Raw genomic sequence first — 17,121 nt, forward strand, 5'->3', positions numbered from 1 at the left:
CAGTTTCTTTCGTCTCTACCTTTCAGATTCAAGCAAAAGTTCCCACAAAAGACGTCAAATTTGATCATGTCTGAAATCGGAGGAGATGACGTGCTAGGCAGGTGGCGATGTGGTTGACCAGAACAAGATTTTGCATGGGAGAAAAAGATGATAAAGTGGGGTAGAGAAAGTGCTCTGAGTGCTTCTCTCTTCTTTGCACACACGGAAAAGTAAGCACACAGAATATTAGGGCAAAAACCAGGGAAGGGGTCCTTAGCATAGGTCCTCTAATGCTCAAGTCAATAGATGATCGAGCGAAAAATGGAGAAGAACTACAATAAAATTGAGTGAGCGTAGTAAGGAGTAATGTTGCATAGTAATCTATAAAAATGTACCTCCCCGGGAGAGAACCCCTTTATATTACCTCTCATAACTCTACAATAACGAGATGACAGGGAATATTCAGTGTCAGAAGATATTAAATAATGGAAGATGTACATTCTGAAATTTTTACAGTTATCATCCAAGGAATCTTTTTTCCATATGAACAGTCTCATGTAACCTCCCCAATAATAATAGAAGTTAATTGTATAGTCACCTTCATAAGAAAGTTCCATTGAATATATATGTTGTAACAGAAGAATATGTTGGTGCAATCAACCTCCAAGATTTTAATGTCAGACAAATATGTTTAAGTATGCTTAAGTATGGAACTTGATCAAGGGAAATCCTAGTTGTAGGCTAGGCAAGGGGAAAAATCTTGGTATATCGTGGAAGCTAGGTGGATAGGTCTGGAGGACTTGATCCTTGGGTAGCCGAATACTGAGTTTTGGTGAGTGAAGCCAAGTGGAGAAAATCCTAGGGGGTGGTAACCTTAGGTCCTGGTGAGTAAAGCCAGGTTAAGAAAACCCTAGGGAGTGGTAACCTTAGGTCTTGGTGAGTGAAGCCAGGTTGAGAAAACCCTAGGGGGTGGTAACCTTATGTAACGAGAAGTCTTGGAGGAGTGAACTCCAAGCAAGGTTGATCGGACGCGCGGTCGACCAGACCAGCAGATCTCGGTAAATCTAGGTTTAGGTTTACCATTGTATTCTGTATTACTATTATTGCTGTTGGCTAATGTAGTATTGCAGGAAAAGCAGGAAAAGTCCAAACATGTTTGGAGGACCATGTTTGGCAGGTAAGTTGAGGTAAACAACTAGAGGAGCGACAGTGAGGTCGGGTTCCTGAAAGGAACAACCTAAGGTCGCTGATCCAACTGAAAAAAATCGGGAAGGTTTCCAAGTTGAGATCAAGATAGTTCTACTATATTTTATACTACTAATACATTATAATATTACTGTACTAATCTCTGTTTTGCAGGGTTATTATCTAACACTGTTTTGCAAGTTTGACCCGATCAGTCGACTGAACATGAGGATCAGTCGACCGAACCAGGTCAACTCAAAGCAGGTATCAGTTCAGACCAAAATAGAGTTCCGGTCAAAGCTTGATCGGTCGACCGAACCATGATGACTCAGCACAGCTAGTTCATCAGCACCGATCAGCAGCAAAAGGAAAAGAAGCGGATTGGTCGACCGAACCTATGGATCGGTCGACCGAACCAATTAACATTAATGGTGCATTGAATGTTGATCTCGGCGAATCAAGACGAACAGGGAAGGAAGCTGATCGGTTGACCGAACAACGGGATCGGTCGACCGAACCATTAAAGATCAGTTAATGTTAGAGATCGAGCCAGCGTCAGACTCCAGCCAGGAAAGGATGGGAGCTGGTTCGGTCGACCGAACCTCCATTACACCTATAAAATGAGGCTCGAAGTCTGAGGCCAGAACAACTCTTCTGATCATCTGAAAAGCTTTTCTTCACGTACGGATTGTGCTACACATCTTCAACAGCTCAGCAAGTCACTCCGTTCTAAAGTACCGACCAAGCTACACCCTACGCATACGATTGTCGGTATATTTATTTTCATATTGCACTTAAATTAAAATAAGATAGTAGGAGTGTTACTATCTTATTTCATTGTACTTGTACGATCTGCTTCTTTCTGAAGATTTCCGAAAGAAGGGTTTTAGTGCTTTGCCCATCGGTGCGATCGAGGACCGCGGGCCTTCGAGTAGGAGTCGAGCTAGGCTCCGAACGAAGTAAACGACTTTGTCTCTTTTCTTATTTCCGCTGCACGATTCTAATTTAAAAAGTAAAAGAAAAGTTTTAAAAGAAGCGATATTCACCCCCCTCCTCTATCGCTCGCATCCGATCTATCAGAATATTCTCTGACAAATAGTTGTTATTTTCTTACAGGTTGTTGTGATTCTTTGACAATGTTGTTCCCTAAAGATATCTTGGTCGGAAATTTAGCCGACCAGTTGTGTATTAGCAGAGTACTACATAAGCAGAGTACCCAATAAGTATGGTCGTTCGGCCTATTAGCTGCACGGTTATATATTGTGTAATGCTGGAGCTTTGATATTAAAGTAATTTGGAGCTAAGCTCTTTATGTCTGGTCGGTTCTATGACTGATTGATAATATGCTAAGATACTTGTCTCTAAGAAATGAGGAACTGAGTCCTGAGAGATTCGATCAGCACTTTTAGCTGATTGTCCATATGTTAGGAGGCTCGTTCCTAAAATGATAACTTGAGACTCGGAAGTCCGACCGGGTCTATAATGAGAATTACACATTTATCTTCTGTACATATAGGAGACATGCGTGCTAAGCTATGTAAACTTGACCGGGTTTGTTACCGACCGAGTTCGTAGTAGATCGACCATCCTTAAACTCGATCGGCTATTGGCCGATCAGATATATAATAGGTGTCTTAGTACTGAAATGGAGCACTATGTCCCCTTAACTTTGATCGTCACCTCATCTTAATTTTGATTGTCATGTTATATCTGGGGCCGCTCCTAATGCCTAATATCACTCAGTCTTATAAAAAAAATTTATCAACTATTTAGATAAATAAAAAAATATTTATAATAAATAACTTATAAATCTAATATTCTTATGAACTATCTACGAAGGATAATTTATTTATTAATGGGTTGAAGTAAAGACTTGATTATTAGAGGTGTGAGAAATTCTCTCCTGCTAGCATCGTTGCCCTGTGGCTATGATGATCCTATTCGTTGATCAGAGAAACGGTGAAATGGTCGATTTCATCATGTGTTACTGGAACGAAACATCATCGTGCATAGTATTTGGGCCAGATAGAAGTTCCCACGTGTCAAATCTAGTGTCGTCCCCACTTGGCTTTTTCGTAAGCAACCTTCAACCCGCCCACGACCCAACAAACAAACAAACAAAACACGCTTCTTTCCCTTCCCTCTTTCTCCTCGCTCCTTCTACGTTAGGGTTAGCTCCCCCTCCCTCGATCCGCTCGCGCGATCTTGTCCTCGTTCGGCGATCGTGGAGATGGAGGGAGGAAGCAGTAGCGCCACGAGCTTCCCCAAGGCCCGCGGAGGCGCTGGTGGCTGCCTCTTCTCGCTCGGCGCGCCGGCCTTCTCTGGCGGCCACTCGGCCTCCACTAGCGGCAGCGCCGGCTCTCCCTCCAGCCGGAGTGAGATAGTGGCGATGACTGCCGCCAGCGAGAATACCTTGGTCAGTCTGAACCACCTCGACATTCACGGGGACGACGCGGGGACGCCCAAAGGAGCCGTGAGGTGAGGGGGTTTGTTTGGGTTTTACAGTCGAATTGTGTTCATTGATGGACAATTTGGTAACCCGTAGATGGCAGCGCACCAGAATTGGTGCTAATGGGTGTGGATAATTGGGCGTGATGTGGTTTCTGTTTCGTCGGAACAAATGGGAATTTAAAAGCGTGCATCACTAATGAGATTCCATATACGATTGTTCTACCGAATTACTTGAAAATTCGATAACTTCTGCCATCCAACTTGCATAAAATAATTCTCCATTTATTTAGTGACTGCTAAATATTTCCAATGGGAAAGTTTCTGAGGATTTTGTGAATTCAGTAGATCAAATCTCATTATGGAGAAGAACTATTTGTAGGACTGATGGAGAGTGTTCTATGCAGTGGTAAAAAGAAAAAAAGGAGTGCTCGAGCTGTTGCAGGTGATAAAAGTGGAAGGGGACTTCGTCAATTCAGCATGAAAGGTAATTCTCTTCCATATTAGCTGTAATATGTTCTGAATTGGCTGCTATGAAAATTTAAACCAGTATGTTTATCTTATACTGTCTGATTAACTACTCTATTTTATTTTCCTATTTCTATATTTAATAATTATTTGAACTTTTGCTCTTTGGTTTTCTTGCCATGTCTATCTGCTCAGTATGTGAGAAAGTTGAAAGCAAGGGGCGAACCACTTACAATGAGGTTAGGTTTACCTTGGCTTTTGTTGAAATTTTAATAATATATGATTGGTAAAGTACACATTAATATTTTGTTTATTAAATCTTTTCCTCTTATGGCATCAATCGATATGACTGTACCTGTCAGTTACCAGAAACTAGTAATGCTGATCTCATGTTTCAAGTACTTCTAGATTCCTTTACACAGGTTAGGGGTATTTTGACATAGGCTGGATTTTGTGTTCCATGGATCATTTTATAAATTTGCCAAATTGAACTATATTGCTAAACTTTCCCTTTTAAAGAATGCAGTTTTAGTTATTGCTGCTTCTCCTAATAAGGATGTCTTAAAAAAAATCCTTTGGTGTCATTTATTCTGGCAAAACATATTGGTGTTGTTAAATTATTCATGGTACTGCTTCTGTCACCAACTGCTCACTTTCAACGACTCAATTTCTAATTGCTTGACTATCTTTCCACTGTCTTATCACTTTTGTGCTTCACATAGTTGCTTCTAAGATTTTTAGAAGTGAACAATGAGGGTGTCTGATGTGTTGGATGTCTAACATAGATGAAGAGTTTGAGGCTAGATGAAGAGTTTGAGTAATCTTAAGTTGGCAGCAGTTATGAAATTCCAGTTCACTTTTAGAATTCTCTGTTGGCTTGAAGTGTATTTGCCTGACTTTTCTGGTTGAAGCCTCATATTTCATTAATTCATTTTTCAGGTTGCAGATGAACTTGTTACTGAATTTGCAAACCCCCCCAATAATCCAGGATCTAACGATCAGGTATCTGACAAATTGCCTGTGCTATTGAAGATTGCATGTATTGTTTACTTTCTTCAACTAGTTTGATTTTGGAAAGTGCATTATCTGATATGTATCTCTGAGGCAGCAACAATATGATGAGAAGAACATACGGCGAAGGGTATATGATGCACTAAATGTTCTCATGGCTATGGATATTCTCTCTAAGGATAAAAAGGAAATACATTGGAAAGGTTTACCTCGAACTAGTCTAAATGACATTGAAGAATTAAAGGTTTGTTCCTGTCATATACTCCAATCTACTATTTGCACCATGTTACCTTGAACTACTGATTTGTAATTATGTATTTTGTCACAGGCAGAGCGAGTTGGATTGAGGAGTAGAATTGATAAAAAAACTGCATATTTGCAAGAATTGCATGATCAAGTATGACTTGTTGCTAATATTTTTTACCTACTTCCAATTACAAATGGTGGTCTCTTATACTTTTTTATTTGATAGTCATTTCTTTATCTGTATTCTGTACTCAGCTATTTCTAACTATATCTTTAGAATCCGACTCTCATTGACTCATCCGAGTAGGGATAAAAGGTGCTAGTAATTCTAGGTTCAAGCAATATTGTTAGCTAATAAAATAACAATGAAAGCCACTGTACTTTGTAAGTTTCTAGTATCTGTTTTGTCAAATTGGGGGCTGATCTTTTGCTAAAAAGAGGTGAGTGCATGCCAAATTATCTTTATTCATTCCCAATTAGTCATCCTTTTTTAGTTTCTTAAAAGTGTATATATTTTATATGGTAGTTATATAGCCACCTTGATGCCTGTTATCTCCAGGATTTTCTTTTATAATGTCCATTTCCATTTTCTTAGTATCATTAGTATGAGGATCCCCTCACAAAATTCAGATTTTTTAATGCTGTCTATCATTAACTTAACCAGAATGCTAACAAGGCTAAACAAGCATTATAAATCTATCATTCTAAAAAAAAATGTTCCTGTTGAGTAAAGTATCTTCACCAAGTCATTTTAGTAGTGTCTAAAAAAAACCATCTGAATTGTCTTAATGCCAATTACCAACCAAATCTCTATTGTGAATATGTTAGGCTAGTTATTTACTTATTTTAGCTTTAACAATCTCTGATCATTCTTTGTCGGCCAGTTCAAAGTGCTAAGTATACAAAGGTTCACTATGGTCATGGTAACTTCATGAATTAGAAATTTCCTTTTATGCACTGTTATGGTGAAAGGATACATCCATTTTCTAAAGATGATCAGAAATGCTAGCCTATATTGCAACTGGCTTATCACTTTATCTCTTCAACTTAGTAATGATTTAATTTTCTCCATTTTTTACTAGTTTGTAGGTCTCCAAAAATTGGTGCAAAGGAATGATAGTTTATATGGATCGGGAAATCTGCCATCTGGTGGCGTTGCTTTGCCCTTTATCTTGGCTCAGGTACAAGGTTGAATTTTTCTTTTATGCCTCTGCGTTTTAGATTTTTAATGGCTATTGGAGTTACATTTTAAGAATGGGCCAATTGTTTCCAGATAAATGTTTAAATGGCAGTTAGACATTATTGAAGTGTGGATTTGAGATGCTTGCTTATATTTGGTAACAAAAACTAGTCTACTGCAGTTTATTGACATGTAATAATAATACATGCAAGCAATTTGGTTTCTCAAGTTGCTGATATGAATTTGTAATGCTTCTCCTACCCTTTCAACTTGTTAGTCATCAATATCAAAGCTTAATTATCAATTTTGAATTCTTATATAAAAGGATATTGTTTAAATTTCTAGAATACACTACATTTGTAACATTTGGTCGCTTATGAGATCTAATGTTAGATCATGCATGCATATTTGGTCACTTATGAAACCCTAAACCAGAGGCTCAAAGTTCTTAGGAACTGCTAATGCAATTTAGCCACATGATAAGTTAATATTTTCTTTTAAATGATGACCAACAGACTCGTCCACATGCTATGGTTGAGGTAGAAATATCAGAAGACATGCAGCTTGTACATTTTGACTTCAACAGGTAACTTTTTTATATTCTCTCTTTGACGTTTATGATACTGAGCATTATCTTACAGCCTGCTTTCTCAGTAAAAACTTAGATTTCCCATTGTTATATTCTTGGTGTTCTCAAGTAAAAAAATGCAATATTAATGATGATTATCAAATGATTCAAACCACCTGTTTGATTTGGAGATATTGCTCGCTGCAATGTTCTCCTTGACCCATTTCAAAATTTAGATCATATCCACCATTTTCTCCTTCACTGACTAGGTAGTAACTTTAAACTGCAGTACTCCCTTTGAGCTACATGACGATTCGTACGTGGTTAAAGCGATGGGATTATGCAAACGAGAGAAAAGTGATGGTTCTTTAACACCTTGCTCTAATGGAGGTGATGGTTCGAGCCTGATGAATGCGAGCCAGAATCATACGTCACCATCTTCGAGGGCTAATTCCATGGCCAGAGTATTAGCTTCTCCACCAAAACCTGGAATTCTAAAATCACGCGTGAAGAATGAACATTAACTTGAAAAGTTTACAACCTCATTGTTGTCTCGGTGCCCCACATCGAGTCATCGGTTGCCATTTTCTTCGTGAAGTAAATATAAATAAGTCTATAAGCTGGGGAAACCAATTGGGGTTGGTTGCTAACATAGCCGTTTTAATGAGTCGGAATGGCCGCTTAGGGTTCAACACTTGCATTTCCTTCTTCCCAAGTCAAGTTATTGGAAGGTAATCGTGCCTCATTTCTTCTCCCTTCATGCAATAGTTCCTTTGTGAGTTATATAGGAAGTGCTGCTGGTACTCAATAACCTTAACAATTTGTGTGCAGTGGACATGTTCTTTTGTTATTTACCAGTACGAGGAAGCCATTTTATTGTGTAGATCTATGTTAACAAAATTGGATTGAAAAAGATCTTAAAATTCTATGCTATTTGTAATTTGCTTTTGTAGATGTGGTTCATTAAATAAGTGTTTCAGGTCAAAATTTTTTGTACAAGTTGGTGACCTGGTAGTGATGCTGTTGTCGAATGTCAAATCAGTAAATTTGTTTACATCTGTCGGTTGGTTGGAATTCCACGTCGATAATAGATTTCAAACAAACTATATATTGTGATAATTTTTGTACTTTTAAAACATATAGATTGAAATTCCAGAAGGATTTTGGTATTATTTGGTTTTCTGAGATTTTTTTTTTCGTCTTAGGACTGCAAACAAGTGAATCAAATTTTAAATTTTGTGATATTCAAATTTATTTATTGATAATGACCCAGTTAAATTGGGTATAAAATGAATAAGAGTATCCATAATGGGACGTTAAATAGGTATTATAATATTTATTTAATATTTCCTTTCCACACAAGAGAGAGGAGAGAGATTGTTCAAAGGTTTGAACACCTTTGAACACACTCTTAGGACTGTAAACAAGTCGAGTCGAGTTTTGTGATGTTTAAATTTGTTTGATAAGATAATCGAGCTGAGCTTAAAATGAACCAAGCTTTTGAAATGAGTGTTCAAGCTTGGTTTGGTTTTTTTTTTGAGTTTGAGCTTGTTTAAAGCTTGGCTTGAGCTTGGTTCGTTTAGATGTTATCAAACTCTCAATTTAAGTTTGGCTTGAGCTTGGTTTGAACTTGGTTCATTTAGATGTTATCAAGCTCTCAATTCAAGCTTGTTTGATTATTTAAAACTTTTAATTGTTTGATTGGTTATTAAGGTTGATAATTTAAATTTATTTATTTATTTTATTTTATTATTTATTTAGCATATTGAAAAGAGTTTTATTAATAAATATGGTTCTTGAACATTATTCACGAACGTTGTTCATGAACATTGTTCACGAACGTTGTTCACGAACGTTAACGAGCTGAACACATATGTGTTCAAGCTTGTTTGTTTAGCTTAACGAGCTGTTCAAGGTTGTTTGTTTAATTAATCTCATGCATATTGAACGAACATAAACAAGTTCTTATCAAACTGAATACCAAGCTTGTTCACGAACGCTTGGTTCATTTACAACCCTTGATACTCTCTCTCAAATTTTTTTATTTTATTTTTTTTAAATTGTAAATTTTTTTAATATTATTTAAAAAATAGTAAAAGAGATGAGTGAGTGGACGGTGGAGCCCATAAATAATGAGTGTTAATGTTAAAAGGGATGTGAGTGAAAGAGATATGTTGTTATAATGAGTATGCGACAGTGGGTTCCATATTTTTTGATGAGGTGGTGAATATTATAATGAATTAGCGTTGCGGATGTTCTAAGTCTATGAAATAGTATTTTAAGTTTGACTTGATTGGTTTTCCTTAAGTTTAGTTGTTTAAGTTTATTTAATTATTTAAAATTTTTATGTTTTTAAATTTATTTGTTTGATTGTTGAGTTTGATAATATAAATTTATTTATTTGTTATTTGATAAAAATTGTATTGATGAATATAATTTATAAATTTTGTTCGTGAATATTATTCAGAAATAGTTTATGATTATTATTCATGAATATTAAAAAATCGAAGACAAATATATTTAAGTTATTTATTTAATTTAACAAGTTATTTAAATTTATGTATTTAATTAATTGAAGGAACATAAATAAATTTTTATCACTGAGGTAATGGTACAAGGTAAATTCTTTAATGGATATCAAGGATGTAAGGTTTAAATCTGGATTGCAGTATGTTATAGGAGATTTTTTTTTCTAGTACAGAGTAGACCTAATATTGATCGTCTGAATGAAATACTTTTTATTTATTATAATGGTTGATAAAAAAACTTGCTTAAGATTGTGCTGATCATCGCAAGAATCATATACTATGTCAACTAAAATAAATAAATAAATAACATAAATAAATTCTTACCCATTGGAACAATAAATTTGCTTACGAACTCATTTATCGCCTTGGATCCAAATAAAGAGAAATAACTAAAGCTGGATAAATTAAAACATGACCGGATAACTATTAATTTTAGCCATCTAATATAACTAATGATACGGAATGTTACAAGTGGACTTAAGGGAAGATGGCAGCCAATAGATCACTTTCAAAAGGACAATTGCTTCTCGTTCAACGCTAAGAACTTTTGTATGAGGACGGCTGATCAAAGAGTAGGTCGGACCTTAAGGGACCTAGCGCTCTATTCATGTACTAAGACACCTATTATATATCCAATCAATCAATAGCAGATTAAGTTTAAGGGATGACCGACCTACCACACATCCAGTCGATCATAAGTCATGCTGGATTCAGAGGACCCAGCTTCCCATTCTCATGGTACAAGTCTTTCAACATATGAACGGTCGACCCTTAAGCCGATCAGACTTAGGGAGCTTGTTGCTCCACTCATTGCCAAGATAAATGTATAAGGCAATTCTCATTATAGACTTGGCCGAACTTGTAGATCTCGGGTTATCACTTCAAAGGCAAGTCTCCTATCATACGGACGATCTGTTTAAAGTAGCGATCGAATCTCTTGAGATTCAGTTCCCCATCCTTCAGAGGCAAGTGTCCTAGCATATGACCGGTCGAGTCTATGGGACTTGGCTCCTTGCTACTTCAATATAAGATCCCCAACATCACTTAGTATATAGCCGAGCGACTCAAGGGATGGACGACCTTACGGGACTTGGTACCCTTTTGCTTATATATGCCAATATAATATACAATCGGTTGAATAAAGATCCGGTCGGACTTCCTCAGGAGATCACATTGTCAAAGAATCACAATAACCTGTCAGAAAATAATAGCTATTCGTTAGGAAATATTCCGATGTCTGACATATACATGCAATGGAATCTTCTTATGGGGGTGGCTGCTTAGTTTCTATCATTATTGCAGCGTTTACACGAGACCATTCACACACATGTAATAGAAGATTCTTCGGATGTTAACTGTACATATTCCAGACTGTACACCTTCCATTATCTTGACATCTTTTGACACCGAGTATTCCTTCTCGTCTCATTATTATGAAGGTTATAAGAGGTGATATTAAAAGGGAGGTCCTCTCCATTGGCTAGGTACTCTCAGGCGCTCACACATGCATGCATACACATTTTACTAGAAAACTACTACTCCATTTTCTCCGCTCGGCCGCCATACTGATTTGAGCATCAGAGTGACTGTGCTAGGGACATCTTCCCTAGTTCTTGCTCTAACATTTTGTTGGCTTGCTTTTTTGTGTGCACAAAGAGGAAGAAGGTATTTTGAGCCCCTTTTCGCTCTAGTCCTCAATCTTTTCTCTAGTTCGAGGTCTTCTCTAGGTTAATAGTAGTGTCACCTGCTCAACGTGTCATCTCCACCGCTTTCAGACATGATTAAATTTGGTATAATTGGCAATATGCCAGTGATTTCCTTGGGCTCCCAAGCGAATACATCATTATTGTGTGTTAAACATGCAACCAGCTCTGCTTTAAACTCCCGAGATAGGTCTGTTTCTATTTGAGTAGTAGCCTTCGATCGGCCTGTCGAATTTGCACTTATTATTTCTCTTCAAAGACCAAAGTCGGGGGTGCCTCTCGAAAGGTGTTAACTTCCAGCTGTTAGTTATTCCGGACAGTATTAGCTTCAATTTTGATAATATCAACGTAACACTTATGTGCTACTAGTTGGTTCCCTCTAACTTCCCCTACCTGGTTGTCTACGGAGAATTTTATTTTCTAGTAGAAAGTTGAAACAACTACCTGAAATTTATTAGAGTCAGCCAGGCCAAAATAATGTTGTATGCTGAGGGCGCATCGACTATAATAAAAGTCGATCAACGCGTTCTCATTAGGGGCTCCTCGCCTAAGGATATGACCAACTTAATCTAGCCGAATGGCTGAGCCTCATTGCCAGTGAAGTCGTATAGTGGCGTCATCATGGGCTGGAGCTTACTCTTATCTATCTACAGTTGCTCAAAAGCCTCCTTGAAGATGATGTTGATTGAGTTACCGGTATCAACAAAGGTACGGTATATATTATAATTGGCTATAACAGTCTTGATTATTAAAGCATCATCACAGGGCACTTCTACTCTCTCTAAATCCTTAGGCACAAAACTAATCTCAGGCTCTTGTGCTTGATCCTGGCTGCAGCCAACTGCGTGGATCTCCAGTTGGCGGGTGTGCGACTTCCTCGCTTGATTGGAGTCTCCGTCGATCGGACATCCAGTGATCATCCCAATATCCCCTGAGTGATATTATTACAATTTTCCTCTTGCCACGTCTGGGGATCTTCTGCTGCACCCGGACAGATCACGATATTATCTCACTTTATATCAAGATCAGTCGATCAGAGTTTACCATTCTTCAAGATACTTCGTTGGACTACCAAATTTCAGTGGGACACCAAATTTGACTAGGCATTCGAAGAATTGAAAAAGTATTTGTCCACCCTGCTAGCGCTTGCTAAACCAATAGTAGGTGAACTTTTATGGGTATACTTGTCTGTTACTGAGGATACTGTCAAATCATTGTTAGTAAAACAAGAGGGGAAAGAGCAGCAACCTGTATATTTCTTAAGTTATTTATTAAAGGGTGTTGAGTGTCGCTACACTACACTCAAGAAGTTGGCTTATGGATTGGTTTTAGCTACTTGAAGGTTACGCCATTATTTTCTCTCTCACCCAATCATCATACTAACCAACAATACCTTAGGTCGAGTACTCATTATCCCGGAAGTTTCAGGGTGGTTGATCAAATGAACCACGAAGTTTAGTGAATATGATATACAATATCAGCCCTGAGCAGCTATCAAGGCTCAAACCTTAGTTGATTTTATATCGAAGATTCAAAGCCAAAGCAGGAAGAAACCTGAAAGATATATATAGATGAATCATCCACCGACAATTTAGTGGAGTGGGAATTCTGATGATATCACCGAGGGAGGACAAGATGCAATTGTCTATCTGGCTAAATTACCGGGCTTCCAATAATGAGGCAGAATATGAAGCATTGAAAGCATGGCTGCAAGCTGCAAGGCATGTAGGGGCCACCCGGGTTTTAATTTACTCAGATTCTTAGTTAACCGCTAAGCAATTATCAGATAATTTTGAGATCAATAATGAACGACTCAAGTTATATGCGGAGGCATTCGAGAAATTAAAGGCAGAATTTCAAGAGGTCATTTTACAAAAAAATTCCCTGATTAGAGAATCAGAAAGCAGATAACTTAGCAAAGTTGGCCTCCTCCATAGTTCCATAGACCCTGGACAAGCTCGTGGAGCAAATGTTGTTGATTGAGAGATAGACCAACCTGAAATTACAAAGTGATTGGAGAATGCCTTTAATCTTATTTCTTCAACAAGGAATATTACTAGTCGACCGGGAACATGCACGTGTGATGAAGAAGAGAGCCGATTGGTTCACTTTGATTGGGGATAATCTATACAAAAGGTTTTTTTTTTTGCCCTTTACTTAAGTGCATTGGACAAGATGACGTGTAGTATATTTTATAAGAAGTACATCAAGATTCGTGCGGAAGTCATTCAGGCGCTCGATCGCTTGGTCAAAAAATTTTGCTAGATGGATATTTCTGGCCCATTCTGTAGCCAAACTCCACCCGATTGGTATCAACTTGTTTATCATGTCAGAAACATCAAAATATTCCTCACCATCCTACAAAATTGTTGAATACTTTGATTGTCTCCTACCCATTCGATTAATGGGGAATGAACATTGTGGGGGTCCTTTCCTATGCCACTCATTCAGAAAAAATTCTTTCTAGTAGCTGTAAATTATTTTTTCAAATGGGTTGAAGCTGAGGCATTGGCCAAAATAATCAATCAGATGATTATCAAGTTCCTCTGATAGAAGATTATTTGTCGGTTTGGGATTCTATACAAGCTCATCTCCGACAATGGAAGATAGTTCTAAGGGTAAAAAAATTTGAGAATGGTGTTCGAGTTATGACATCTCACAAGCTTTTACATCTATAGAATATTCTCAGAGCAATGGTCAAGCTAAAGTCACCAACATGAAAATCATTAGGGGACTCAAAACTAAGCTTGATCATGTTGGAGGAAGTTAGGTTGAGGAACTACTTAGTGTGTTGTGGGCGTACCACCCCATCCCATGAGAAGCGACAGGTATAACTCCTTTCAGCCTTGTTTATGGTGGTGAAGCAGTTGTCCCAATTGAAGTGAGAGTGGAGTTCGATCAGAGACAACTATACGATGAGGATAATGTCGGTCGACGCCTTATAGAGATTGATATAATAGAGGAGATTAGAGATAAGGCAGCTGCTCGGCTGATGACATATCACTAAAGGATGAAGCAAAACTATAATAGAAGGGTTATTCTGAGATTTTTTTTTCAAGTGGAGGACTTGGTCTGGAAGCGGATCAAGCCGATCGGAGACATCAACAAACTGAAGCCATAGTGGGGTGGGCCATACAAGGTAGTACAAAAGCTCGCCTCAAGCTCCTACTACCTCAAGGATGCAGATGGAAAGAACTTGGAGCGGTCGTGGAGTGTGAACCATCTGCAGCCCTATAGGACCTAAGAGTACGTTTGTAATGTATTAATATAGCACATTGAATATTTACACTTAATAAAAATGCAGGTGATTTTATCTCAAAAGCCCTATATTCCAGACTCTCGAGCCATCAGACCAAATTATAAGCAAACTTGCTCTCATGCCTATAATTTTCAGACTCTTGAGCCATTCGGCTGGATTATAAGTTAGCATGCTCTTGCGCCATATTTCAGACTCTCGAGTCATTTGGTCAAGTTATAAATGAGCATGCTCTCACGCCATGCCCCAGACTCCGGAGCTGTACCGACGGGTTATAAACGAGCATGCTCTCATGACATGTCCTAGATTCCCGAGCCTCCGGTCGGGTTATAATCGAGTATGCTCTCATGCCTATATATTCCAGAATCCTAAGCCATTCACTTGGGTTATAATCGAGTATGCTCTCATACTATGTCCCAGACTCCAGAGTTGTTCGGTCGGGTTATAAACGAGCATGCTCTCGTGCCATATACTAGACTCTTGAGTTGTTCGGACAGGTTATAAGCGAGCTTGCTCTTGTGCCTATCTTCTAGACCCTCGAGCCATCAAGCTGGATCATAAGCAAGCATGCTCTCGCGCCTATCTTCCAGATTCCCAAGCCGTTCGGCTGGATTATAAGCAAGTATGCTCTCGTGTCATGTCTCAGACTCCTAAGTTGTTCGGTCAGGTTATAAGTGAGCATGCTCTTGCACCATGTCCCAGACTCCCGAGCCGTTCGGCTAGGTTATAAGCGAGCATGCTCTCGCGTCATGTCTTAGACTCCCGAGCCATCTGCCCGGGTTATAAGTGAGTATGCTCTTGTGCTATATCCCAAACTTTCGAGCCGTTCGACCGGGTTATAAGCGAGTATACTTTCATGCCATATCCCAAACTCCTGAGCCATTCGACTAGTTTATAAGCGAGCTTGTTCTCACGCCTATCTTCTAGACTCCCTAACGATTCAGCCGAGTTATAAGTGAGCATACTCTTGCACCTATATATTCCAGACTCTTGGGCCATCCGACCGAGTTATAAGCAAGCATACTCTCATGCCTATCTTCTTAACTTTCCAGCCATTCGACTGGTTATAAGCGAGCATGCTCTCGCGCCATGTCCCAGACTCTCGAGTTGTTCAACAGGGTTATAAGTGAGTATGCTCTTGCGCTATGTCCCCGACTCCTAAACTATTTGGTCGGGTTATAAGAAAACTTGCTCTTGCGCCTATCTTCCAGACTCCCGAGCCATCTGACTGGGTTATAAGCGAGCATGCTCTTGCGCATATCTTCTAGATTCCCAAGCCATTCAGTCGGGTTAAAAGCGAACATGCTCTAGTGTTGTGTCCTAGACTCCTGATCCATTTAGTTGGGTTATAAGTGAGCATGCTCTCACGCCATGTCCCAGACTCTTGAGTCATTCATTTAGGTTATAAGTGAGCATACTCTCGCACCATATCCCAAACTCTCTAGCCGTTCGACTAGGTTATAAGAAAGCATTCTCTCGCGCCATGTTGCAGACTTTTGAGCCATTCGGTCAGGTTATAAGGGAGCATACTCTCGCACTTATATATTCCAGACTCTTGGGCTATCTAACCGGGTTATAAGTGAGCTTGTTCTCGCGCCTATATTCCAGACTCCCAAGCCATTCGGTTGAGTTATTAGCGAGCATGTTCTCACGCCTATCTTCTAGATTCCCAAGCCACTTAGCCGGATTATAAGCAACCATGCTCTCACGCTGTGTCCTAGACTCTCGAGCTGTTCAACCAGATTATAAATGAGCATGCTCTCGTGCCATATCCTAGACTCTCGAGTTGTTCGGCCGGGTTATAAGAGAGCATGCTCTCATGCTATATCCTAGACTTCTAAGCTATTCAACCGGGTTTTAAGCGAGTTTGTTCTCGTACCTATCATCTAGACTCCTAAGCTGTCCTACTAGGTTATAAGAGAGCATGCTCTTATGCATATCTTCTAGACTCCTGAGCTATTCAGCAGGGTTATAAGCGAGTATGCTCTCGTACCATGTCCCAAACTCTTGAGCCGCCCAGCCAGTTTATAAGAGAGGATGATCTTGTGTCATGTGCTAACCTCCTAAGTCGTCCGACTGAGTTATAAGCGAGCATGCTCTTTCACCATGTGCCAGCCTCCCAAGCAATTCGATCAAGTTATAAGCGAGCATACTTTTATATCATGTCCTACACTCTCGAGCCGTTCGATAGAGTTATAAGGTAGCATGCTCTCACCTATATATTTCAGACTTCTGAGATGTTTCGTTGGGTTATAAGAGAACATGCTCTCGTGCCTATATATTTCAGACTTCTTAGCTGTTTGGTTGGGTTATAAGCGAGCATGCTCTGACACTTATTTATTCTAGACTCTTAGGCCATTCAACTGGGTTATAAGCAAGCTTACTCTCGCCCCTATTTTCTAGACTCCTGAGCCGTCTAACTGGGTTATAAGCAAACATGCTCTTGCACCTATCTTCTAGATTCCTGAGTTGTTCGGCCGGGTTATAAGCGAGCATGTTCTTGTACCATGGGCCAGAGTCCTGAGCAATTCGGTCGGGTTATAAGTGAA

The 17,121-nt window shown here is 39.0% G+C and overlaps 1 protein-coding gene across 1 annotated transcript; it reads left to right on the forward strand.

Moving 5' to 3' along the window:
* The first annotated feature begins 3,269 nt into the window (after positions 1 to 3,269).
* Positions 3,270 to 8,037, forward strand: LOC121992721 (transcription factor-like protein DPB). The gene is made up of 9 exons (XM_042547256.1): positions 3,270 to 3,642; positions 4,020 to 4,099; positions 4,276 to 4,319; positions 5,020 to 5,082; positions 5,189 to 5,335; positions 5,420 to 5,488; positions 6,420 to 6,518; positions 7,033 to 7,103; positions 7,375 to 8,037. The coding sequence occupies exons 1-9, from the start codon at positions 3,395 to 3,397 to the stop codon at positions 7,607 to 7,609; spliced, it is 1,056 nt and encodes a 351-aa protein (XP_042403190.1). The 5' UTR covers positions 3,270 to 3,394; the 3' UTR covers positions 7,610 to 8,037.
* Positions 8,038 to 17,121: the final 9,084 nt, after the last annotated feature.

Source organism: Zingiber officinale, chromosome 6B, assembly GCF_018446385.1.
Source record: "Zingiber officinale cultivar Zhangliang chromosome 6B, Zo_v1.1, whole genome shotgun sequence".
Lineage (NCBI taxonomy): Eukaryota > Viridiplantae > Streptophyta > Magnoliopsida > Zingiberales > Zingiberaceae > Zingiber > Zingiber officinale.